Below are 24,447 nucleotides of genomic sequence, written 5' to 3'. Positions count from 1 at the left end.
CAATGCATACAGTCTAATTGCAGTGGTGCCCAGATTGCGTGTATATCTGGGCTACCTGAAACCACTCAATTTCCATCAAGATTAACTGAAGGCAGTGGGCTTTGTTTTTATTTCTGTATCAGTAATAGAGGGTTGTTTTTTTCCTTCTGTACATGACAAGATGCCAGACTCACTAAATCTAGATCAAAGGCAGCCATTTCCTGGCTGCCATGTTTATTCTTTTATTCAGATCAAACAAAAGCACTCCTTGTGGTGTGTATGGTGGTGAGGGAAAAGGGTCCCCTTGCTTAAAGACACATTTGTGAAGAAGCAAGAGCTTCTTCTCTAAAATGATCTCCTAGAAACACCTCTCTGAGGCATGCTGCCTTTTCTTGGAGCTTTATTTTTCCATTTCATATTCTGAAATGAATTATGCACTTAAAAAATACAAGTAGTCCTGCTGGAGTCTTTAAAATGCATTTATTGCACAATGCTGGGTAACGAGGATTCCCTAGTCATACAACACCCTGAAACATCTGAAGAGAAAAGAGCTCCCTGTATGTTTGCATACCTTGGTTTTCAATTAGAAATGTCTCTTTACGGGGCTTTCTTATCCTTTAGAAGCTGGAGGTTCCTTGTAGGTTTCCTAATGGTATTGTTTGCTTACAGCAGAGGTCTCTGGAAGCTGAGCTGCGTTCAGCTTCTGGTGAATGTGGCAGGGCTGCAGGGACCCCTCTTGTGCCCGTTCAAAACTCGCAGTACCCTGTACAGCCATGCTGTTCAAATCAAAGCTGGGGTTTTCATATAAACCATGAAACCAGAATTCAGCAAATAAGCAGGAAAGCATCCTCTCCCTGGAAGCGAGGGCGGGTGGCTCTGCAGGGTGACCCACTCTCCTCCTCTCGTGCCGCAGGTGGAGGAGCGCTCCCGACTCAACCGTCAGAGCTCCCCGGCGATGCCACACAAGGTGGCCAACAGGATTTCTGACCCCAACCTGCCTCCTCGATCAGAGTCCTTTAGTATTAGCAGCGTGCAGCCAGCCCGGACCCCACCCCTGCTCAGACCCGTGGACCCACAGGTAATGGTGCTTCCCCCAGCAGGCATCCGCACAGCACCCAGGATGCTGGGGGTGCTGGACAGGTAAAAGGAAAAGCCTTGGATTAAAATAGTGTCTTGCTCCGTGGTTTCTCAGCCTTAAGCATATCTGTAAGAGCAGCATCTACATTCATGAGTGGGTTCCTCCTATCACCTCCATGTGTTAGAAACATCATGCTGGTTTATACCTTCCTTTGAAGCATCAGGTACTAGTTACTGCCAGAAACAAGCTGGAGGACCGAGAGGAACTGCTGGTCTGGTCCAGTGCAGCAGTCGCTCTCCTCCTCTTAGGATCTGTTTTATTAAAGGACTAAAACCCCAGTGTCTGGGACAAAAGACCTGGGACACTTTGATGCTGGGGATCATCAGAAAGAGGTTTTGCTTTCTTTGTCACTTTAATTCAAGGTTTTGTTTTGGTTTTCCATTGAGTTAACATCAGTCACAAACACATCTGGAGAAGGCATAGATCACCATGACCGTCACAGAGGAGGGGAATCGTTATTTAAAAGTGACCCCCAGTCACAAGGTCTGTAAGTAGGCTTCCACAGAATGTTTTTGGAGCATCAGTGCTGGCTCTGGGTCAGCCACTGGAAGTGCTCCTGCAGATCTGCAGACTCAAGCAGGCATTTCAGGAAGTACAGAGCCTTTGCTCCACATCCAGGTGGGCTTTCTATAGGAAAATGTGTCCATTAAGTGCCATCCACATGTGGTATGTGCCCCTGTAGATCAGCAGGACAACACCAACTTTAAACAAAATACCTACTGGAGAGCCCTTACAGCTCTTTTTTCCCAATGTATGTGCACTGTGTGTGCATCATAGCCATTGGGAAGTGGATAAAACCCCACTTCACAGACATCGCAGTAATGTCTCTGATGGACCAAACATTTCCTGATTTCTTTTTAAGTTTGAATTTTTTTTTCAACGGCCTTTTTGGTGACCTATATTGTCAACAGCTATAAAGGCTTTTGTTTGACAATAAAATACTAATGAAAAAGCTGCTTGAAACTCAGGCATGTAAATATATACGTGTATGCACGCCCACGTATAAATAGAAATATACGTAGAAATGTAATGTCTTCTCTGAAGTAAAAATTACAACTGCTGTATCAAGGAGAGGGTCACTGTAGGGTTCTCAGAAGAAGCTCTGATTTCATGAACTCCAATTTTGTGGATTTTTCAGATTGTCCAAAGGAAATGTCAGCATTCCTTTCACTCATAAGCCTTAGATCTGTAGAACTGATCTAAGGGTTCCTAGACCTGTAGAAACTCATGCTTCAAGATATTTTTTTAAGCCATCTATGCCTCAGAATTGCTGAAGATTTTTTTTAATTATTATTTATTATTGTTTCTTTTTTTTAATTATTATTTTTAACAAGGAAATTCCATGCCAAACATCATCAGCACAACCGTAGAGTTACAGGTATAGGAGCTTGACATTGAGCGCATGGCGGGCACAGCCTCGGGTGCACGGGGTGTGTGCGTGAGCTGGCCAGGGGGCACCCTGCCCTCACTCCTTCGGTGTTGCTGTGAGTAAATGCCGTATCACAGTGCCTGTGTAGAGATGGTCAGAACTTGAAACGTGGCTCTGACTGCAGCATTGCTTGATTTTAAAGTTCTGAGCTGTGTGAGCATGATTTTTAATCGATCTTGCGTTGAAGTGATACAAGTCAGAAGTTCCTGAAACCAAGGCAGTGCTGATCTCAAAACAAGGGGGCTTTTAATGCATCCAAAGTGCTAATCAGTTTTTTTTTCTAAAAATCAAATTTTTAAAATTTTTTTTGATTCACTTTTTTCCATTTTGTACTGATAGTTCTGTTTTGACTTGGTGCTTAGATTCCACATCTGGTCACTGTGAAATCCCAAGGAAGCTCCTTGTCTGGGTCTCAGTCACTGCATGAACAGCCTGCAAAGGGGATGGCTGGGTTTCAGGAGGCTCTGACGGTGACCTCTCACCGCACTGAGATGCCAAGGCAGAACTCGGACCCCACATCAGAAAACCCTCCTCTGCCCCCTCGCATTGAAAAGTTTGACCGAAGTTCTTGGTTACGGCAGGAGGAAGACATTCCACCAAAGGTAACACTATCGCTCCTCGCTTTCAGCACGTCAAAGAGGCAACCCCAGAGCTGGTCCCCGTAGGACGGGGCCGACACCGGTCCTCTTTGCTTCTCTCCTCCTGCTCTGTGCTCAGCACCTCTGGCCAAGCGTGTCCCCATGGCTCCATGGCGAGTACCAACCCTGGGAGCAGCTTCTGGGTGCATGCGCAGCGCTGCAAAACAGTGTTGCCCTCCAGCAAAGAAGGTTCTCGAGGCCGGACAGAGGCCAAAACAAATCAATTTCTCCTTTCCTTAGGAAAAAAAAAAAACAACCTTCTGTTTAAATAGAATTATAGGAACATAAAATTTGTCATAATAAGACGTGTTCTTTTAGTTCAGTTTCGTGCCTCCAGTTGCAATCAATATTTGATGGAAGACTTGTAAGGGCTCCAGCAGCTCTATACCTTCATTGACATTATGGCAGCATCTGGCAGTACCTCTTTAATTAAGACTCTCCTGGACCAGTATTTCAATTGCATTGTTTATACACCTCCAGTTTGGATGAATTATAACTTGGCCATTAAAATGCCCCTCATAGCTAATCAGCTCTCAGCCTGGGAGGATTTTTCGAGAGACAAAAATTATTACAAATTGATTAGTTACAGTGAGGCAGATAATATTTGTCTGCGATTGAGAGGCAGTTTTTCTGTGCGTTAACAAGCAAGCAGCTTGCATTTTTTAAGAGAAAAATACCAGCTACCAGGTAAGCCTCTCTGTGCAGGGGACCCATTGTGGTGTGTCGCTTGATGGTAGTGATATTCCCATTCTGTCTGCCACCAAGGGTTAAGGTGCATCAGTGCTGAGCTCAGAGAAGCAAGCTGACAGCTCCAGCAGTTGTTTGCATGCTTTGCTCCTCAGTAGTGCAGAAGGGTGGCTGAGGTCTTTAACCTAATTTTGAAAAGTCTCTTGCAGTTTAAGACTGGCTAGATCGAAAACAGCAGTGTGTGGTGCTGCTTTTGCACTGAGTCTTCCAAGAACGGCATCTCTTCTAATTAAAAGTAATGTGCTAGTGAGTGGGACCGCAGCACCTGGTCCTTGCGAGGAGGGTGTTTCTGACACCACACGGAATTTCCCCCTGAGCTGAGGAAGGTACGGGCTGTGGGAAGGTCCCCACCTCGAAGGGTGTTTCACGCTTAGGGCTGGCGTGTTGGCAGTCGTGCACATGAGGAGTCTGACTTCACGTTTTACTGACTGAAACAACGTCGATGCGTTTCTAACCGGGAACAAAAGGATTGCCGTGTGAGATGGGGCCAGCTTTCTCTGTGGTCTGGGGTCTTGTTTCTGCCAGTGTTTGGGACTGGATGCTTCAGAGGAAGGTAACGGAAACTGCGGGGGTCCTGACTGCCGAGTAACCTGCCCAGAGGGGAGACGGCTTTTTAGTGAGATCAACTGCAGCTGGCTGTGCTGCACAATACAAAGCTCCTCTCTCCCTAAACCTTTTAACCTTGTCTAACGTTACTGTGTGTCTGTCCTCCAAAAAAATGCCTAATCCTTTTTGCCGAGCCCTTGGCCTCGTTGATGGCTGGTGTTGCACGGTGAGTATCGCCGTGCCTCCCACGCCAGCCTCCGGTGCTGGCTGATTTTCCACGTGGTGCTGCAGCGATGTCTGAGCTTCCAGGCGTGGGGATTGGTGGCCTGGCCCCATGTGCCTGGGTTTACATGCTGTAGCAAATGTAGGCTGTGGTTTGGGTTTCTGGAAGGTTCATTTGCTGTGAGCTGTCCTGCCTGGAGCATCTGGCAACCAGCAGGCTTGGCTCAGCTCAAAACAGGTTACATGGTTTGAATGAGAGCCTCAGGTGGCTCCGTTTGGACCTTTCTGCTACCAATCCTCTTGTTTGTCCAGCAGCCAACACTTTCTCTCTGATGGTGTGTGTCATGTCTGAACTAGAGACTCTAAAACCTCCACCATGGCTTCTGAGATGCACTTCGTTCTGAGTTTTACCTTAAAAGTGCCATTTCTGGGTTTTGTTAGATGTGCACACGTATGTTCAACATTTAGAGAAGTCAGTTGACGGGGGGCAGCAGGGCTGCGGTGCTCATTGCTCCCTTCTGGCTCAGCCTGTGCCTTGTCAAAGCCGAGAGCTTGGTATTTTATAATTGCCGTAAACATTGCATCTCTCAGCGGGAAATCGGTTATAAATCAGAGCTTATGGAACTGCCAAAGGCCGGTCTCTCAGATGTGTGGGTGATGGTGAATGTCTCCGTTCCTTCCAGGTGCCTCAACGAACCACTTCCATATCCCCGGCGCTGGCGAGGAAGAACTCCCCGGGCAACGGCAGCGCCCTGGGACCCAGGCTGGGCTCGCAGCCCATCCGGGCAAGGTAGGAACACCACGTGTGGTGGCAGCAGTGATCCTGGCATAAAACTGCCCGCGTTCCTCCTGGCATCACCTGGCCGGGAGCCTGAGCAGGTCCCACTGGGCTGGTAGGGTGCCTGCAGCATGGCTGGGTTTCAGCTCTCCCTTTGCCAGCTAGTGTAAAACAAGAGTTCTGCAATGCTTTTGTTGTAGCCGTGGAGAGCTGGGTTTGCATTCATTAGTATTTTGTGTCAGCACCAGAGGCTGTGAGTGTGTGGAGTCCCAGAGATACCGCTCCCTTTGAGCTGGCCTTAAGATGTTCCTAGGCATTGTAGGGTTTGTAGCTGGATGCTGTGTCTGTTGCTGTGGGGTCAAACAGGAATTTGGCCATTCTCTTTAGTGAAAGCAGGTCCGGGCTCTCCAGAAATCACCTTTTGCTTGTAAAGAGACTTGTGCAGTTGTAAGCTGGTGGGGAGATCTCAGTGGTACGTACCACAAATTTCCTCCTACTCAGCTTTTCCAGATAGGAAAATTTTCCAAGGAGTGTGCAGGGGGACAGGCACTGGTACAGCTTGGTGAGAGCCAGTTCTTCCCTAGGTGTGTATCAAGGACTAAATTCCTTTTGGCCTCCTGGGACCAAGGCCTTTCCCATTTCCCATGCTAGTGATGTTAAAATGTGACTGGGAATGAGAGAGAAGTAATGACACTGAAGCTTCTTCCCCTCTTCCTCTTACCATCACCAGGTTTAGCTCAGGTATGTTTTTGTGTGTGAGTGCATTCCCTGGGGTCACACTCACAGTTTGAGGCAGGATGCTGCACTGCAGCAGCAGCCTGACCTCTTCCCTGTGCGTTAGGGAAGCCCATGGCAGAGCTGTCCCTGACATGTTGAAAATGAGCAGGGAAGTTAAGAGGCTCTGCTCAGAATGGGATCGAAAAAACATGGCTTAGTCATGCAAGAGCTTGTCTGTGATTTGCAAAGTGGCGTAGGCAAATCTCTAAACATCAAACAGGAGAATCTCAGGATAAACGTGTTGCATGTAGCCTTGCGTGATGGAGCTCTTTGATTTCTTCTTCCTGTCTTGTCCTGTTAGGGTGAGGTCAGGAAGCAGACACGGGGATGGCTGTTGCCATATGCTGTTCACTGTAACCAGTTCTCAGCATATGTCTTTCTTTCCAGCTCAAAACCCACATTGTGCCTCAGCAAACTTGGGTACAGCAGGCATCAACTTAACGTAGCTGGCAGGGCTAACAGAAGGAGAAAGCATCTTTTTTGTTGTTCTTTTCTTAAAGTAAAGAAAAAAACATTCATGTCACAGATTTTTGTTCATCATCTATTGCTCAAGGCTGAAGCATTTTGAATTCTTGAAAATGTTGTTCTTTTAATTAGCTGCAGCCTGAAGGACAATTTAAAATGTGGCGTGATACTGGCCTGCATAGTCCTAGTATGTAATGGTATTGAAAGTAAAAGGGATAGCGCGAGACTGCGGGATTCAAGCTGAAGGTCACCTAATGTTTCCCTCAATCTCCCAGTCCTAGTCAGTACAGGTAAATACATTAGTTGCCAAAGTTTTAAAATACATTTTTTCATGAGTTAATTTAGCGAAGGACACGTCAGCTGTACAGCATGAGCTGGAAGCCTTCAGTTTGATGAAAATTGAAAATGATTAGGATGCTGCCCTCTCCATTAAACTAAGTAGTCGGTGAAATGATTTCACATTTCATTTCTCTCACACTAATGTACCATTTCTCCAATTTTCTTTTTAAAATACCTCTTCTATTTGCGCTTAATTCCTCCCATGCACAAATGTAAATGTATTAAAAATATTCTTTATATGTTACCCAATTGGAACAACTGGGGGGATATTTCCAGGCACGGATCGCTACTGCCTTGCTCTAATCATTTTAGTACCTGCCTGTGTCAATGGAAGATAACACTAGGTAGTGATTTTATATAATATTAATGCCAGACAACGTCCAAACAATTTTGCCAACAACCCAGTAATGGCAACGGGGCATTGCACAAATTTGCCCCATTCTGGTCATTCTGTGAACAGGTCTGAGTGATGCACTGTGCACACAGCACACACCTTGTCCTTAACGTTCGGTGCCTCTGATTGCAAAGGCATTATGCATTGTGGCAGCAATACAGTGTGATCTTTATGTACACGTGGTCCTAATTAGGCTTGCTGGAGAACATTTTCTATACATCTTTAACAGGACTTTGAATTATAAGATCACTTAACAGGAATACTATAGAAAAACAAGTTGCATAACTCTGCGTGAGCATGTCTTCTGATGTCATCTCAGTGCCAAGTAAGAATTAGCTTCCTAAGGGCATCTGATACCCTGAGAGATATTAGTCACTCTTTGTGTATCAAGGACGCTTTTTATTCTAGACTTCTGTGTGTTCACAGGGGGGAAAGAAATCAAGGAGCAAAATGCCTGAAGTGGATAACTTATGCAAGTTTGAAGTGAAGCCATGAAAATTGGCAAGTGTGAATAAGTGGCAAAAGTAATCTGCAGCCTTGTTGCAAATTTGAGATACGTTCTTCACAATAAATATTTCTCTGGCTAGCAGCAATTTGCAGCTTCCTGATGTTATAATGAATATTGGTGGTTAATTCAGATAACTCCAGCATTGTACGTCTGCAGGCTGAAAGGGAGTTCCAAGCAAAGAATCTTTTCATTTTTGCCAAATCTGGCAAAAGAAGAGAATAAAATTGCTCTAGCCATCTTTTCTTCATGGCTGTTGTCCAGCCCCATGAAGATGTTGGGTGCCTAATTCTGCGTAGTCTCTCAGCTCCCCTGGATTTCAGTAAGGCTTGCAGGATCAGTGGCTTCTGAGGAGAAGACTTCAGCCCTGTCTTCCCCATCAGAAGAGGTGTCTTCTTACCGTGCAACTGTCCGTCAGTTGGGAAAGCCCTGAAGCCCCTGTGGCCTCAGCTGATGGTGGTTCTCTTTGTGCTCCCACAGCAACCCGGACCTGAGGAGGACGGAGCCCATCATCGAGAGCCCGCTGCAGAGGACCAGCAGCGGCAGCTCCTCCAGCTCCAGCACCCCCAGCTCCCAGCCCAGCTCCCAGGGCGGCTCCCAGCCAGGCTCCCAGGCTGGCTCCAGCGAGCGCAACAGAGTCAGAGGTGAGGTGGCTTTTGCTGTAAGATGTCCCTTTATAAAGCAAAGGATTCATCACTTCTGATGTACTTGAGAGACCGACTTGCCCCCTGAAAAACAGAGATGCCAGCACTGCCTTCTGCCTGGAGCCTGCTGAAGGCTCTGCTGCATGCCCCTGGCAGCACAGTCGGCTCCTGTGCTCTGCTGAAATACTGCAGTGCCAAGTAATGTGTACAAAAGGAGACGGGGGTTATGCTGCAGGATGAAAAACAAGAATACCAGCTTTCTGTCTTCACTGACCCAAGCTGACATCTATGCCAGTTTCTTGGGATTGTGCTTCCACCCTGGGTGGGTGTATCTTTCTGGTTTTGTTGTGTTTTTTTTTTTTTTTAATCTTCATTTTTGTGCAAAGCACAAGATGGGAGCAGAGGAATGAATTAGCCTGTAAGCAGCTTTCTCAAAAATGCTTTCAAAGGGGAACCAGGTTTACACTGAGTTTATGCTCCTAGCTGGGTTGTTTCCTATCATCACAGAGCCATTCTTCAAGATTTTCTGTTCCCTGGTTTAATCGCAGCTGGAGCTGCTAAAGCCCAGACAGCCCGTTTATCTGCATTTTGTCACAGCTCGGGAATATAAATTCACAGAACTGAAACACATTAAAACAAATGTGGCATCCATGCTTTGAATTTTTTATGACTTGACTGTAAGATGACATGTCTGTTGTTGAAATAATCACTTCTTTAGGTAGTCAGGAAAAGTAATTTATCACCAATTGTCTTTTTCTGTTTGTTTTTGCTTTTACTAATGAGGAATCCTGTGACAAATAATGTCCTAGCAATGTCAGGTGCTGCAGAGTTCATAATTTATAACACGCCCTGTTTTTTGCAGAGTGAATTTGTTTTCTTTGTAGAAAGAAGAAAGGCAGGAATGCTGGGAGCAGGCTGGGCTGGGCTGGGCTGTAGCTTCCCTTGCTGTATGGAGGGAGACTTGTTGCAGTGACAGCCAGGCAGAGAGCAGCAGGAGGATTTTTCAAGACAACAGAAGCAAAACATAGCGAAACTTTATTAGTTAGACACAAAGTGCCAATTTGCAAGGCATGCAGGCTCTAGACATCCTTTTCTAGTTTTGCCAGGGTCTTCCTGCTTGTAACAGGCATTGCTTGTGCGGGCAGGAGGGTGATGGAGCTCCCTCTGCCCACCCATCGCGAGGGGCTGGGAGTGGTGCTGGTAGCAGGCACTTCCCCAAGCCAACCCGCGCTTGGCAGAGGTGGCTGTGGACGGTGCACACCCTTCGTATCCTTGACAGAGTTTTAATTTCCCCCTCTCTCTGTTTCCCTTTTGCCCAGGGAACGTCAAACCCGAAGGGTCACCCGTGCTCTCCCACGAGCCCCCTAAGATCAAGCAAGAAGACAACAGAGATGTGACGCGACCAAGCCGACCTGCTGTGAGTCTTAAATTATTTCCTGCGGGAATGTTGCCAGCCGGGTGGGCCAGGTGTCCATCCGGTGCAGTAGCACAGCCGTGGGGACCCCAAAAAAAGAGGCTAGTACCACTGCTCCTCCAGCTGAGAGACTCAGAAGTGGCGGTATGACAAGAGCCTGTGGGAGGTTTGAATGCTTAAGAGAGTGCATGAGTTTGATCAGGAGCCCAGGTCTAGGGGAAAGCACTTAAGCCTGTGATTTCAAATACAGCAGATGCTTAAGCGCTTTGCTAGACTGGGCCCGGTGTTTGCCCGTGGCACATTGTTGTGTTCCGTACTGCATGGTGCCCCTGCAGCGGCCCGCAGGGATGCTCCTGGTCGGGAAGGCTGGGTGACCAGCCCTGAGAGCCTTCACAGCCTGCACACCAGCTGGGTGGTGGTGTCTGTACACTCATGTGTTACTACTGTTAGCAAAGGCCCAACAAAATCTCATCCGAAGTGTTTCTTTCTGATTTAACGTTGTTGATACTTGTACTTTAAAACTGCAGAGTCGACCTAATAACGAAATGAATTTCCACTGCTTCTCTTTTTTAATCTGTATTAATATTTTGTTGATGTTGTTTTCTCTTTACACTCCACAGCGTTGAGCTAACAATTCTAATTTTATTTCTAACCTGCTTGCCCTTCCTCTGGCTTTTTCCTGTCCTGATCTGTTTCCTCTGATGCTGATTAATCTTCCCTTACCCACAGAGCTATAAGAAAGCTATAGATGAGGTTAGTGATATCTTTTCTCAGCGGGTCATGCCAATGTGAGGTTAACTAGCTAGTGCTTAATATCAAACTGGGTTTTCTTGGTGCTGCCATTGAAAAAGGTGATAATGCAATCCCGGGTCAGATTGGAGATTGTGTTTCGGCACAGTGAGCCTGCCTGCGGGGAGGGAAGTGGCACTGGCAGTACCTTCGGCTTGCCCACGGGCTGCGTGAAACCCACTGGCAGACCACGTGTGGGGGCCCTGGCAAGATGTGCATTAACATTCACACGCAGAGCAACTCCTATTACTGTTGTTCTGCGTTTTTAAAGAGAAAGACCAAGAGCAGAGTTTTCTTGGGTCAGCGGAGGTGATCCAGACAGACTGAACTGCACATCAGATTCTGCTCCCAGCTGCAGCCCACAGGAGCCCATTGATTTCAGTGGGCAGATCGAGCTAGATTTGAAACGCAATTTAGGGCACTTGGCAAGTAGAGGAAAACAGAGCAGTGAATATGGTGATTAATTCATTGTTACAAGGCAGACCATCAGCTCTATCGAGACAGCCAGCAGAGCTGCCTTGGTTTATACCGGCTGGGAATCTCTCCCTGCAGCGTAGGTGGTATCCAGCCACTGTAGGTGAATGTGTTTACTAAAAACAGGATAGGCAAGGACATTCATAATTACCCAGGCTGCACACAGCAACACACTTCGCTACCCCAAATTGCTGCCTTGCTTGCTGGGACCAGCTCCTGCCGGGTTCGCTCAGCTCGCTCCTCCTCTCTCCTCCACCACGTTCAGCGAGACTGAACGCAGAGCAAGCTGGTACCGCCTGCACAGGGTGCTCGCCAGCCCCTGGGCAGTGTTTGGGGCATTTTCTTCATTTTTACCATGTCGAGGTTCTCTTCTTTGTGTTTAAAAATAGTGGTAGGAGGTGGAGGGGTGCCCTTGAAAGCACTGGTAGCAGCAGCCTGCTCTTTCCTTTAAAAAGAGTAAATAGAAGATAGGAAAGGGGAGAGGCAGCGTGCTGGTTAGTTAACTTGTTCTTTTGGATACAACATGACCGATGCTTTGTGTTTAATGAGGTGCTTTGTTAAGAAAAAAGCACGTAAATCAGTGTCTGAAGAGAGGCAACATGCATGCTAAATTCAAGCTAAATGAGCTATGTGATTTTGGAAACCAATCTAACTTGATTCCAGCAAATATTAAATCTAAAGACATCTTGGCAATTAAACATAATTAAAGAGCACTGATACTTTTAACTTACGTATTATGCCACCTTCAATAACAACATTCCAAACACGTGTGGAGCTACATAGTGCTTTCTGGTTGTCAGATGGTTTTTGGTCCAAGAGCAACACAGTCGAGCCGTTTAATCCTACAAAGTGCTCATTATCCGGGAACATGATAGCATCAAAGCATTAACCGTCCTGCGGCAAAGCCTTAACTAGGAGCCGTGAGTTATCTGATGATATCGTCTGGGAGTACTGTTGCTATTATAACTTCCAAATTAGTTATTAAAAACTAATTAAGCTGATTTTTAAAATATTTGGCTATCTCCTAGCGATGACCAAGTTGGGCTGATAGGGTATGGTCGTTCGTCACCCTGGTGGCAGGATTTCAGCACGCCCGTGTTTTTCAGCCCCGCAGAAGTGGCAGGCTTGGTGTGAGGCACTGCAGTCGTCACAGTGCTGCCGAATTGGAGCCTTTCTCTCCGAGCAATCTCACTCGGTTTAGTGGCAAGGTCTGCATTGGGCAGAGACATCTGGAGGACATCCCTAAATCCACGCTCTGCCATGCCCAGGCCTTGTGAGCAGCCCGAGGTGGTTTGCAGACATTTTTGGGGTGCACCACCGTCCCTTGCATGGGCAGGGAGAGCTGCCTCTATGCACATCGTGCCTTCAAACACGTTAGCAATGGAAGGTGCAAAAACAAGGTAGTTTTCATGGTCCATCCCTGTGACTAGGAAGGATTTTGTGCTAGTCCTGTAACGCCACAGGTTCAATTGCAATTTTAAGAGGCTCTTACGCAGCCTTCCCTTAAAGTCCTTTTTAAACTGGTGAAGGCTTTAATCCAAATCAAAGGGAAGTGCTCAATATATGAGAGCATATTTTGTACTCTAAGCAGAGAGCATTGTTAAGCTGTTGAAATTTTCACTGATTCTTACTTAAGAAAAGAGACAATCATATCCTAGAAACTGCTACAGCATTAATTAAAGTAATTAGTTGTCCTACCTGCAGGTTTGACTGTATTTCAATCCCAACATGTTGGCATAATAATAAACTCTGTACGCACCACATTCTCTCTTTAATCATGATAAAGAGCCTTTCCTTAGAGTTACAGAGAGCGTTTGGATTTGGAGAGGGATATGTAATATCTTTCACGGGCATCTGCTCTGAAGCATAGGTTATTCCTAATTTTTTAACTAGCCTCTTTTCACATGCTAATATTTGCAATCACGATTGCAAAGCTTTCTGACATCCACGGGAGTCTCTCCTCTACATCATTGGACTTTGAAGCACACCTTAATTTTATAATTTTATAATTAATATTCTTAAAACAGCCAAAACCTGCTCTGGGTTCCCGGGGCCTCGTGGCCATGAGTGCCCAGAGCAGGTCAGGGCAGAGCTGGGAGCAGAAGGTGCGGCGCTCCGGCACAGTGCCGGCACAGCGCCGGCAGCGGGGACCCCCCTGCGGTGCCGTGTCGTTGATGTGACGGATCGGTTCTGAGCGCTCCTCATTTCCGCAGACCCAACTCGGTGCGGCTTGAGGGCAGATGTAAATGTCAATAAAGTATTTTGTTTGATTTGTGTGGAACTGGGGATAAATGATTACTCCACTTGAAGCAACAAGCGCTTCATTTTAGAGTCTAATCCGAGTGACACAACGAGCTTGTTATGTCCTCGAGATTAGCCAATAACCACAGTACAAATTGCTTGCAAAATATTACCGATTCGTGGCTAAAAATATGCTAGGTTTCCATCTCAGCAGTAGCATTTTTCATCATTTTCTTCACGTGTCGACGGGATAGATTTTAAGAACTGACTTTGCAACCGTAATTAATGTTGCCGTAATCGCCCTGCTGGAACGGTAAACTGGAAATGCGTGGCGTGCAGTAAAGAGAGAGTGTGGCCATAAGACGATTGTGGAATTTAGCTTTTTTCAATGAGTTTCTTTCTCCCTAATCCTTTATCTCTGACCGAATGCACTGATGGCTACCTCGGTCACTAATATAGGGAGAAATGGTAAGACTGACAATTGCGATGCTTTGTTCGTCATGTGCATGTTTTGTGCAACAGAGTACTCTAACCCATTCTAATTAGAGCTCTCATGCTTTTTTGCCCTACTGCTTCCCCCTGCATTGCTATAAAAGCATGTAAGATAACAAAAAGTCTATTTTCTACACGGTGCCTGCAATGTTCCTTGTTTTTAAATAGCAGTGTCTATTTTCTATGACTGTCGGGTCTAAGGCCTCATCAAAGTCATGGTAAACTGAAAAATTATTGCTAGGTTTTGGGACTGCTCCCATCTTTTTCTTGTTTCAAGGCTTTTTCCCCCTAGCTTGTAGGCTGTCACATTTCACATAAAGTGCTTAATGGTTCCCGCTGAGGGATTTTTTTTTTTCTTTTAACGATTTCATTTTTATTTTATTTTTTCGATCGCGTGGCTGACTCAGAGCAATGACTCAGAAGTCTCGCTGAGCAGGGCGCTGCAGTGAGCCAGGCACCTCTCCTGGGTGCTCCTCACTGCCTCTCGGCAGCCACCTGACAGCGGAGACTCCTCACTGAAGCAGCTCTTGACTTGGGGATTGCACCACTCCATGGGAGATGCTGTCATTGCTTCCTTCCCAAATGCATTTATTACAGAATAAATACAATTCTGGGCTCTCTTTGAGAAGTTTGAAAGAGGAGAAAACCCTGCAGGAGAAATTCTCCAAGCCAATCTTTGAAATGATGTTGTTTTCCAGTTTACTATGATGGTGACTGAACTTCACCTTTTCCAACAAATATAATTTTGTCGTGTATATACATATAAGTGTGTGTATATATATGCACATACGCATTCCAAACAGAAAAAGAACAGGTTGGCTATTGATTTTTCAGTGAGCATAAATCAGTTTTGTTTTGTTTAATAAATGCTACATGCTACAAACATTGTCTTACATTTGTCTCATGTTTGTAATGACTCTGTAAAGCTATTTCTCGTTGCTCGTGCTGTTAGCATTGGCTTTTGAAGAGATGTGTGTGACGTTCTCCTCACTTTAGATATAATAGCCATCGATTTCTTGTTTTGTTGCCCCCATCCCCTTTAGGATCTGACGGCCTTAGCCAAAGAATTGAGGGAGCTGCGCATTGAAGAAACCAACCGCCCTCTGAAGAAGGTGACAGACTACTCTTCCTCCAGCGAGGAGTCGGAAAGCAGTGAAGAAGAGGAGGAGGACGGGGAAAACGAGACGCATGATGGGACCGTGCCTGTCAGTGACATCCCGAGGCTTATGTAAGAAGCTCTTTTTTTTTCAGGGAAAACCGTGAAACTGTATCGTTTGTTTATCTGGAGGAGCAGTAGCTGTGGTGTGGGGCATGTCCAAAGCATGTCGTTGTTCAGTGGCTGGCACTGGCAATGATGTCGTGGTTGAACAGGATAATTTGCTCAGATGTGTCTTTTTCATGATCAGAATTAGAAATGTGTAATGAGGAAAGCTGAATTACGTAACCGCGCATTCAGTGAACTTGTATTCCAAGTTAATGGACCCGTTCCTGCTGGTAAGTGAGGCGGGTTTGTAGCCAGAGCGGACATACCTGACTTCATTCACACCATGGGTCCTGCCCACAGACCCGTGGGCTGGTTTGTTGAAGCTCTGTCTGCTCTTTAGCTTGGTCTTGTCCCAAATCAAGCCATAATGAAGTACAGCGTTTGGTAACCTGACCCATGCCAACTGTTAGAGCCAGGTTTAGCACATAATAACCTGGAATTTTTGTCATTGCTTTCTGTCTTTGTCTCAGTCACTGTGCAGGCTAAAATGTTGAAACTAAGAAGTCAGCAGACTATAATAGTGCATTTGTCTCCCCGTTAGAGGTCATCAGACATTGGGCTTTTGAATATCTCAGTAGATGAGGAAGGAGGGAAGCGTAGCATCAACATACACAAAACAACTATCTTCATGCAGAGTGAGCTCACTGAGGCACCTCTCCCAGTGTTTTGCTGAACCAGCTCACTGGAGGCATTTCTCGTGGCTCTGTGTGGTAGCAGGGTTTGACTCCCTGCACTTCTGAATTCACAGAGAGGTTGCAGGAAGGCTTTAGGGGATTTTTAGCATGTTAATGACTTAATTTCCATTCTTTGTGCTAAATGAGGTGGATTATTGGTCAGTGGGGATGTACCTGACTTCATCCATGACTTGGTAGGGCTAGGAGCAGCAGGGAGACATCCAGGTCCATGTCATGCAGAGTGCCAAGCTCCAGGGTTGGAGCTTCCTCCCAGTAGAAGAAGAAAAACCAGAGCTCTTGAGATTTGTCAGGGAAAGTCAACAGGGAGAGAGATGGTCATGAACATGCAGCAGTCAGATGAGCCGTCACACATGCATGAACGGGGCCTACGGCTACTCGCAGAAGAGGAGTTTAATGAGAAGTGGTTAATGAGGGACAGTTTACGCCTTTCGTCTCTGCAGATACCTTTTCTGTATTTGAAGACTGTGATGGTTCCCTTAAGATCCCTCTTCTCTGGGCTAGACAAGCCAGCTTTTGCTCATGTCATGGGATTTCTTGCAGGGTCACTTGCAAACTGCATGCCGCTAGAATTTGGGGCTGCAGTAACTGTTCATTCATTCATTGTATGGTCTCAGAATTGGCATAACTTCTTTTTCCTCGGTTTTCTTTTTTTTTCTAAAACTGGAATAATTATGTTACTTTCGCATTCCTTGGTGGTGTTTAAGTGCCAATGATAGGAAGGAGGTGCAAGCTCATTGCATGAAAAGTGCTGCAGAATTATGGTGTGCTGTTGTTCGATTGGTCATATGTTTGACCATTCAGGCAAGGACGTGCTACAGAGTGAATTCGTAGTGATGGAGAACAACCAGTGTGTATGACTCTTAAATGCAAAGAAACAGGTGTGTCAGCAACAACTTCGTAACAGCTGTCAACATTTTCTGGCACACGGGCAGGACGGGGTAATCCAGGCGTGCTTTGTCATTTGCTTTTGGTTTTATTTGAATTATATTTAAGCAGCTCCCCTGTTCGTAATGTAACATAATAAAGTCATGGTGGGAGCTCACCACTTGCGACATGCACTCAGAAGCAATCCTAAAATTTAATGCGTTTGAGAATAAAACCCAGTCTCTCTCCTGACATATGAGCATAGAAATAAAGTCAGCACCTCCCAGCACTCCAGTATCTCTGGGGACTGGGTCCCGGGGAGGAGACTGGCAATGTTTCCATACAGAAGGTGTGCATCAAACAGCCAGTTAAACCCTCGAGTGGACTGATATCAAGCCCACGCTGTGAATTGCTTCTCCAGACAATTTGCTGTGATGTTACTGTAAAAACCAGCCTCTCTGGTGGTTGCTGTAGGAAGACAGGGTTGCTGTTTGACAAGGCGTAGCAGGGCTGGGTCAGGCTGTGTCCCTGCCTGGGAGCACATCTGCCCCGAGTTCAGCTTGGCCACATGTGGGTAGGCTGGAGGAGGAGGCGGTTCAGGGGCATCACTCAGTATCAGCCACAGATGGGGAATTGCTTCCCTGGTGGCTGGCAGGACGTGCCCCAGGCAAAAACCCATTTGGTAAGGAGAAAGCCAAAGCCTGATTGCTTCTCAGTATTAGCTTGAGTGACAGAGGCACCCTCATTAATGCTGCTATATCGCCAGCTGTAAAGTGGATTTTTAGGAGAACCACAACCAGGTCTGCCTGTCACTGGAAGAATTATTCTTGTTTCCCGAAATCTTCTCTGAAAATGACAGTGTACATTCCTTGCCAGAGCGGGCACAGCCTTGGGATGATGATCTCTTTCTCTGAGTGGGTCTTTTTAACACCAGGAACCTGTAATTATTTTCTACCTCTCTGTCTCTCATTACTTCAAGGCTAAATCATGGGTTTTATGGCTACATTTTCACCTGCATAACGGTGGAAAGCTACAGAACAGAACTTGTATGCCTGCCCGCACCTCCTCCAAGCTCCATCCACTTCACTGTCGCGTTGTGCCCCAGGGAGCCCTCAGCTCTGCCCAGGCAATGCCTGGTGGGGTGGGACCCCTACCCCTAGGTAGTGCCCCTGTGTGCTGAACGGAGCTGGGATGTGGAATTTGGACCCCGTAACCTGAAAAGCCAAAGCAAGCCCTCATTAAGCTTCTGATCTCGTCTTCAAAGCAGGTGGCAAAAACCCACCCTGTGTTTGTGAGAGTTGTTCTCTGGTGGGTTGGGTACTCCCAGACACTGCCCGTCTTTCAGGGGTTGAGTTGGTAGTAGTGGGGGTAATGCATCAACCTGAACCTGATGCTTTGTTTCTGGCCACATAAATAATGTCCCCATACATCTAAGTAGATATATTTTCTAGCTTTCCTTCCCGTGAGATACAAAGCCTTGCCCTGTCTATAAATAATACTGTATTGGAGGATTTTTTGTCTAGTACAGCTAAGGAAATGCCTGTCACTAATGCTTTTCCATTCTGTCCTCAGACCAACAGGAATTTCTGGAAGCAATGAGCCGTACAACCTGGGAATGGTGACAACCCACGGTCTAGAAACTTCCCATGCAGATACGTTTAGCAATATTTCAAGGGAAGGGACTTTAATGGTGAGGGAGGTAAGTTGTAAAACAAATATTTCCATGGAGCATCTTCAGGAGGTTTTCCCCATGTAAGCACAACAACTAACAGTGCTGTGTATCCGGAACACAAAATGACTGAGTAAATTGTGCTCATTAGTGCTCTCGTAATGCAATTTACACTCTGAGCAAATGTGACAAGTGCAAATGTTTCTCAGAACTACAAACAGCAGTGAATAGTAATGCTGGGGCATGGTGGGGTGGATGTTCATATAAACGACTCTGCTGTAATCCCAAAATAGCTCCGAGCAACAGAAGTTGTCTTCAGTTTAGAGCACTTATTTGGAGTCTGGCCCAAAGTTTCCCCAGTGCTTCCCAACCTTTACCATCATACAAATGTCAGAGGCATTCAGCAGATGTGGTGCTTTTTGAGGCTTTTACCTGAAGCCCGGGGTTACAGGCAGCTGGTTCTGTTCGGGGAGGCAAAGTACGGCTGCTGTTGACCCCTGGACATTGCAGACGCTGCTGCTGCTGCTTTTCCAGTCAAAAGTCTTGATCCAGTGCATTTGCCAAATTCTCAGAGACCAAATCTCCCCCAGGTTGTCCCAACCTGCCCAGCTCCCAGGTGCTCAGGGAGCACAGAGCTAACAAAGCAGCATGGCTTGGGCATTTCTGAACAATGGTACTGAAGAAAAGAGGCAAAGGAAAGCATGTTCAGTTGGCAGTGGAAATTCTCCCCCAGTGTTTCTTATTTTCTTTTCCTGTAACATGTTGGTGATGCTGTTGGAAATGTAGCAGGTCTCCTGGAAAGGGCAGGAGGCTCTGCAAGGTAGTAAAACAGGGGAGTCATCCTCTGCTGGCATTAAAAGGAGGTGGATGGGAGAGGATAAAAAGGGAGGGGAGTTTGGAGAGGGCAATCATAAAGGAGGAACCTTTAGATCAGCTGCAAAGTAGGCTTACTTGGCTTTTTATTTCTTAATTCTATTTGTATAAAATACATACATAGGAAAAAAAAATCAGTGTAATTTTGCAAGAAAGAAAAGTTAGCAAAGAAGTCACACAGTGTTTGCTGTCTTCCTCCGTGACTTCTGGAGCTGATGGGACATGCACAGCTCACCTGTTCCCTCATTGTCCTTTACCTGTTTGGAGCAGAGACCCCTGAAACTTGGTCAGCCCTGTGCACATCCTGGTAGCAGAAACAGTGAGGAGGTTGAGTAGGAATACAAGTCACTGTTCTAACAGGCAGGCGTTTCTGAAGTGAGCTTGGATTGTGTTGCAGCTGTAAGATACGTGCCACACCAGCGAAGTACTCTGATAAAACAGTGTTGCAGAAGGATTTAAAAGTCACAGGAAAGAAAAACAGCAGGGAAATCTCTTTTGGCAGGAGGGAGTGTGATAGGAAACCCAAGCTGCAGCCTTGTGTGGGATGTTTGCTCTTTGTTCCTGACCGCAGCCATAGCAGCCAGAGGAAGGACTCACTGGCCTCTGTGGGCTTCAGGCAATGGCTCATCTGCTGTGCTGCCCTGGCAGGGTGACAAGGTGTTTGAAGGTTGTGGTAACGGATGATCGAAAGATAGATGTTGTCAGAGCTGCTCAGTGAGTTGCCAGGCCTGTATCAGAGGGATTTTTCCACTAATCCCTGCAGATGGACCAGTCTCTAACAATTTCATTGGCGTGCTCCGGGTACATGGATTCATCAGATGGCAAATGCCTCAAAACAGTAGGCAGGGATGGGAGAAGTTACCTATCACCTGTCTCGTACAAGGTGGGGATGGAGAGAAAGGGCGAATGTGTTAGCGTGGCCGAGCGCTTGCTTGGTGTGTAGGCAGCTGCACTCAGTATTCACCCAAAAACGCCCCTGGAGGAAGCTTTTCTCTGCAGACAGGTAACTGCTGCTGGTGCTGCGGGGAACTTTGTGCTCAGAGCAAGATGTGAATAGCTCTGCTGCTGCAGGCGAGGGTAACGCTGCCGCTGTTCACTGCTGTTTTGGGTTACAGAAACATGCAAGGAGGACTGTGTTGGCATTTGCAGTCAGGCTACTCGCCGGTGTAGCTGTGAGAGCCGTTAAGGCTACTGCTGATCAAGGGGTCAGATTCTGCTGTCACTGTGGCTGGTGGCAGCGTGGGAGTGGAGCTGGCCATGGGGCTTGCACCATGGTGGCATGGGTGGAATCTGCCCGACATTCCTTTCCTAGAAATGACAACGATCAGGCTTCTCCTTTTGCTGTAATGTGGCTAATTACTCTGTATTGACTTTGTGATTAATCCCGTCTTTATTTCTCCTGGGGCGGGGGTTGGTTTGCTGCTTGCCAGATTGCATGGGGATGGAAACAGCAGAGAGGGTCCTTGTCCTGTGCTTGCTCAGGGAACTGGGGGACTGCAAAAAAAACTCGGTTTTGTTTTTTTTTCTCTTCTTCTCTTTTTTTTTCTCCCCTTCTCTTTTCTTCCTCATGCTTTGTGTCTCTGCAGACCTCTGGTGAAAAAAAGCGTTCTGGCCACGCAGCCAGCAATGGCTTTGCAGGCCACATCAATCTCCCTGATCTGGTGCAGCAAAGCCACTCGCCTGCGGGCACACCGACCGAGGCCCTGGGGCGAGTCTCCACGCATGCGCAAGACATGGACTCGGTGCCTGAAGTAGGTGGTGGGGGCTCCTCCTTCTCCTCTGCGCTGCTTTAAACAAGTATTAACATCTCTGTCCCATCGAGGGCCCTTCCTGCTTCCTTCCCTGGCTTTCTTTGCTCTTCTCTCTCTTTGTTTCCAGTCCGTGTGGGTGAGTGTAGTGGAAATCCAAGGGAATCTGATGGGTTATTGGGATACGGGTCTGTGCCTGGCGGTAGGATTGTAAATCAGTAAACCAACCTGAAGCCCACCAGCTGGAGTTCAGGTGACGATGGCTTGAACGCTGCAAGCTGATGTGAAAGTCCTCATCTTCTGGTACATGGAAATGAAGCAAAATAGGAGAGCCAGTGATGCCATTAACTTCACCCGGGCCCAGTTTCTGCTTAGGCAATATTTGAGGCTTAATATGATCCAAAAGGTTAACAAAAAACAAAGCCAAAAAAAATCCATGTAGTTCTTCAGACTAGAAAACTTTGACACACCTTGAATTTTTACCGTGACTGTTTCCTGTCACAGTATTTTTCCCACATAGCTTTTTTAGGTGGACTTGATTGAAGATAAAGGTTGTACAAGGTCTAAAAAGTCCTAAAAATCACAAGATGTTTCACATAAGACAAGGGAATTGGTGTGTCTTGCTTACCAGAACCAGTTCTGGGAAACAGGCACATATTTCTTTGTTTTCCCATGAAAAATCAATCCAGTTGGTGCTGAATAAGCTATTTTATTTGTTTTTTCTTTTTGTCTTGTTGGATATACGATAATATTTCTGTCACCTTATCCTCTTTCACGGAGATGATGTGCTCACTTTACGGTTTACTTTTACTAGCAGCATAAAAACAGGAATGGCTTGGGACTGTGCGTTGATGCAGTGTAAGAACAGATGGTGCCTGACTTGACCTCCAGGTTTTACCCATTTCCTTGCTGCCTTCAAAAGCAGCGCTGAGACAGTTGGTCCTGAAGTGACACCTTCCAGAGCCACCCTGGAACTGCTTAAACACGAGCAGTTTGCAAGGCCTGGGTTTAAATATACTCATTTATGGGATACCGACCGAGAAAATCTTTTCCGTTTCTGAAACTGCATTTTTAGGGCTGTCTGAGCAAGGAGTGGGTGGAAGTGGGGAGGTTTGGATCGGGTTCTTTAGGTGACTCACGGCGCTGCGAGCAAAACTCGCCGCCTGGCTGGCAGCAGCGTAAGCGTCTTGCTGGGGAGTTATCCCTTGTGCTGCTTGTACAGGGCGTTCCCATTTCTGGTGGGGTACCCTCACGGGTATCGCTGCCGGAGCGCCTGCGATGTGTCGGGACTGAGGAGGGTGGAAGGGACCGAGCACTATCGCACCCTGCAGCTTGATGCTGTTTCTGTAAGCCAAGACAGAGGTTTAGAGTCAGCTGAACAGAACCTGGAGGAAGATGAGGTCTTAATATTTAAATAACGGGCTTGGAAGTTCTTAAAATGCCAGCTTCTTAGGAGAAGAGCTGCTGAGTCTGAGCAAAGAAGAAAAAATGCTTGGGGCATTGGAATGAGGGATTTCTTCGTAATTCATTTGTTGGAAAGCACCTAGCTCTCAGCTGGAAGGCATCCCTGCAAACACTGAAGTTGCTCCCTCTTTGAATTGTTGGTGTTTTATGGAAAAGATACCCAGCACAGGAAAAAAATGTGTATTTACCGGATATGAAAGAAGCACAGAGTAGCGAATATATCTTGTGTGCACATACAAATATTTTGGCCATACAGTATAAGTAAATATGGTATCTGTTCCTGCAGCCATCTCTGCCTCAGGCGGCTAACTCCTTGCATGGGTCTCCGTTAGCATTTACTTTTTGGAAATCGTCCTGTTTCCATGGCAACACAGGGGCTGTTGCCAGGCCATGGGATGCGGATCGGGAGGGAAGCAGGAGGCACAGCGCGGCGGTGGCAGGCGCAGTGCGGGGATGCTGGCTCACCCAAAATGTTCTCGGTGCCGCTGGGGAAGGACCAGGAGAGGCCGTTTGGGGCTATTTTGTCTGTGTGCCCCTTGTGACGCTTCAGCAAGGAGTCGGGGGGTTTCTCTCTTCCTTGTCTGGTGACCTGGTGGCTTGGAAGCTGAGCAAGGTGTATTTTAGGGAAGGAAAATGTCCTGAGGAATCAAAATGTGAAAGTCCTGCGGCTGCTGCAGTAAGATTTGATTTTTGCTGCTGTTAGAGCTCTTAATGTAGGTCCTTCCTACATTCCTTAAAACAAGGGACACCCTGAGTAAACACTGCAGTAAGAAAAAGAAGCTGCTCAGCGAGGGGAGGAGATCGTGGCACTTTGACTCCCAAGAGAAGGATTTCATTTTGCTTGGGAGAAGGTCTTAGCCTTGTTTTCTGCCTTAACAAAGCGATGGCAAAAGCAAAGACAGCAGTGTGGCATTGGAGTTTGTTCCTTCCCAGCTTCCCTTAGCAAAGCATTGGCTCTGGCATCCCCTACGATACGTTCGGGGTCAGTTTTGCTGCCGTAGAAGTAGCCTTTTCTGCAGTTACACCTCAAGTGTTGTAGGCAATTTGAAATCCTTTATTGGGTTTGCAAGTAACCCATGAAAGACGTACACGTGACGTGTGGTGGACACCAGAGCTGGGGGGGATGGAGCAATGTGGGAGTGCCGCTTCCCACATCCGTGCTCCCTGTCCCGTGCTGGAGGAACAGCACAGTGGGGTTTTCCCCAGAGCCGTCCTACAAATCTCTTTTGGGGCGGTCACATTGACAGGAAAAACAACCCCTTGCCTGCCTGACATCCCAGCCTGGGCGTTCAAGGCAGGTGGGCTGCGAGCATAGAAATTGTTTTACCTGCCTTCACTTTTGCCTCTGACACTGCGGCTTCCCCGCTAACCAGTCTCCGGCTGTGCTGTGCTTCCACCTGCGAGCTGGGCCCGCGGCACCGGGGCCGGGCGCTGCTCCCCGTGCCCTGCACTTCTTGTTTGCTGCTGCTCCAGAGGCATTCACGAATCTGGTGTCATGTTTTCACTGGTCACTTCTGGGGGAGGAGGATCCAAATGCTCAGAGAGCTCGTAAGGGGCGCTGCAGGGTCCGGCACTGTGCGCTCACCAGGAAGTCACACGCACACAGTGTTACTGGTATTTCTGTGCGCTGAGCTCTCTCTCTGCTGTTTGTTTTGCAGTATGGTATGGGAAGTAGCACCAAAGCCTCTTTTACCCCCTTTGTGGACACTAGAGTGTATCAGACCTCACCTACCGATGAAGATGAAGATGAGGATGAAGAGTCATCTGCTACTGGTAGGAGGCAATGTCACCAGTTTGAGAGGGGAGGGCCTCATGGGAACCAGGCCGTGGGGCCTGAATAACCCTATAGAACCTCTCAG

General features: G+C 47.0%; 1 protein-coding gene across 6 annotated transcripts in view; it reads left to right on the top strand.

The window, feature by feature from the left end:
* The window catches only part of TNIK (TRAF2 and NCK interacting kinase), a 157,182-nt gene that overhangs the window by 122,279 nt on the left and 10,456 nt on the right, over positions 1-24,447 (top strand). For 3 of the 6 annotated variants that reach the window (XM_080604216.1, XM_080604215.1, XM_080604218.1), the window contains 9 exons: positions 893-1,057; positions 2,909-3,148; positions 5,383-5,489; positions 8,438-8,601; positions 9,921-10,018; positions 15,055-15,239; positions 18,407-18,533; positions 20,963-21,127; positions 24,247-24,361. In XM_080604216.1, the coding sequence (XP_080460342.1) occupies positions 893-1,057; positions 2,909-3,148; positions 5,383-5,489; positions 8,438-8,601; positions 9,921-10,018; positions 15,055-15,239; positions 18,407-18,533; positions 20,963-21,127; positions 24,247-24,361 (1,366 nt within the window). Of the gene's footprint in view, positions 1-892; positions 1,058-2,908; positions 3,149-5,382; positions 5,490-8,437; positions 8,602-9,920; positions 10,019-10,744; positions 10,769-13,978; positions 13,988-15,054; positions 15,240-18,406; positions 18,534-20,962; positions 21,128-24,246; positions 24,362-24,447 lie in introns of all 6 variants that reach the window. The other 3 variants (XM_080604220.1, XM_080604219.1, XM_080604217.1) reach the window with 3 other exon arrangements.

Source organism: Anser brachyrhynchus, assembly GCF_964034855.1.
Source record: "Anser brachyrhynchus genome assembly, chromosome: 9".
In the NCBI taxonomy this organism is placed as follows: domain Eukaryota; kingdom Metazoa; phylum Chordata; class Aves; order Anseriformes; family Anatidae; genus Anser; species Anser brachyrhynchus.
Note: the sequence above shows the minus strand (reverse complement) of the source record. Positions and strands in the feature narration are given on the sequence as shown.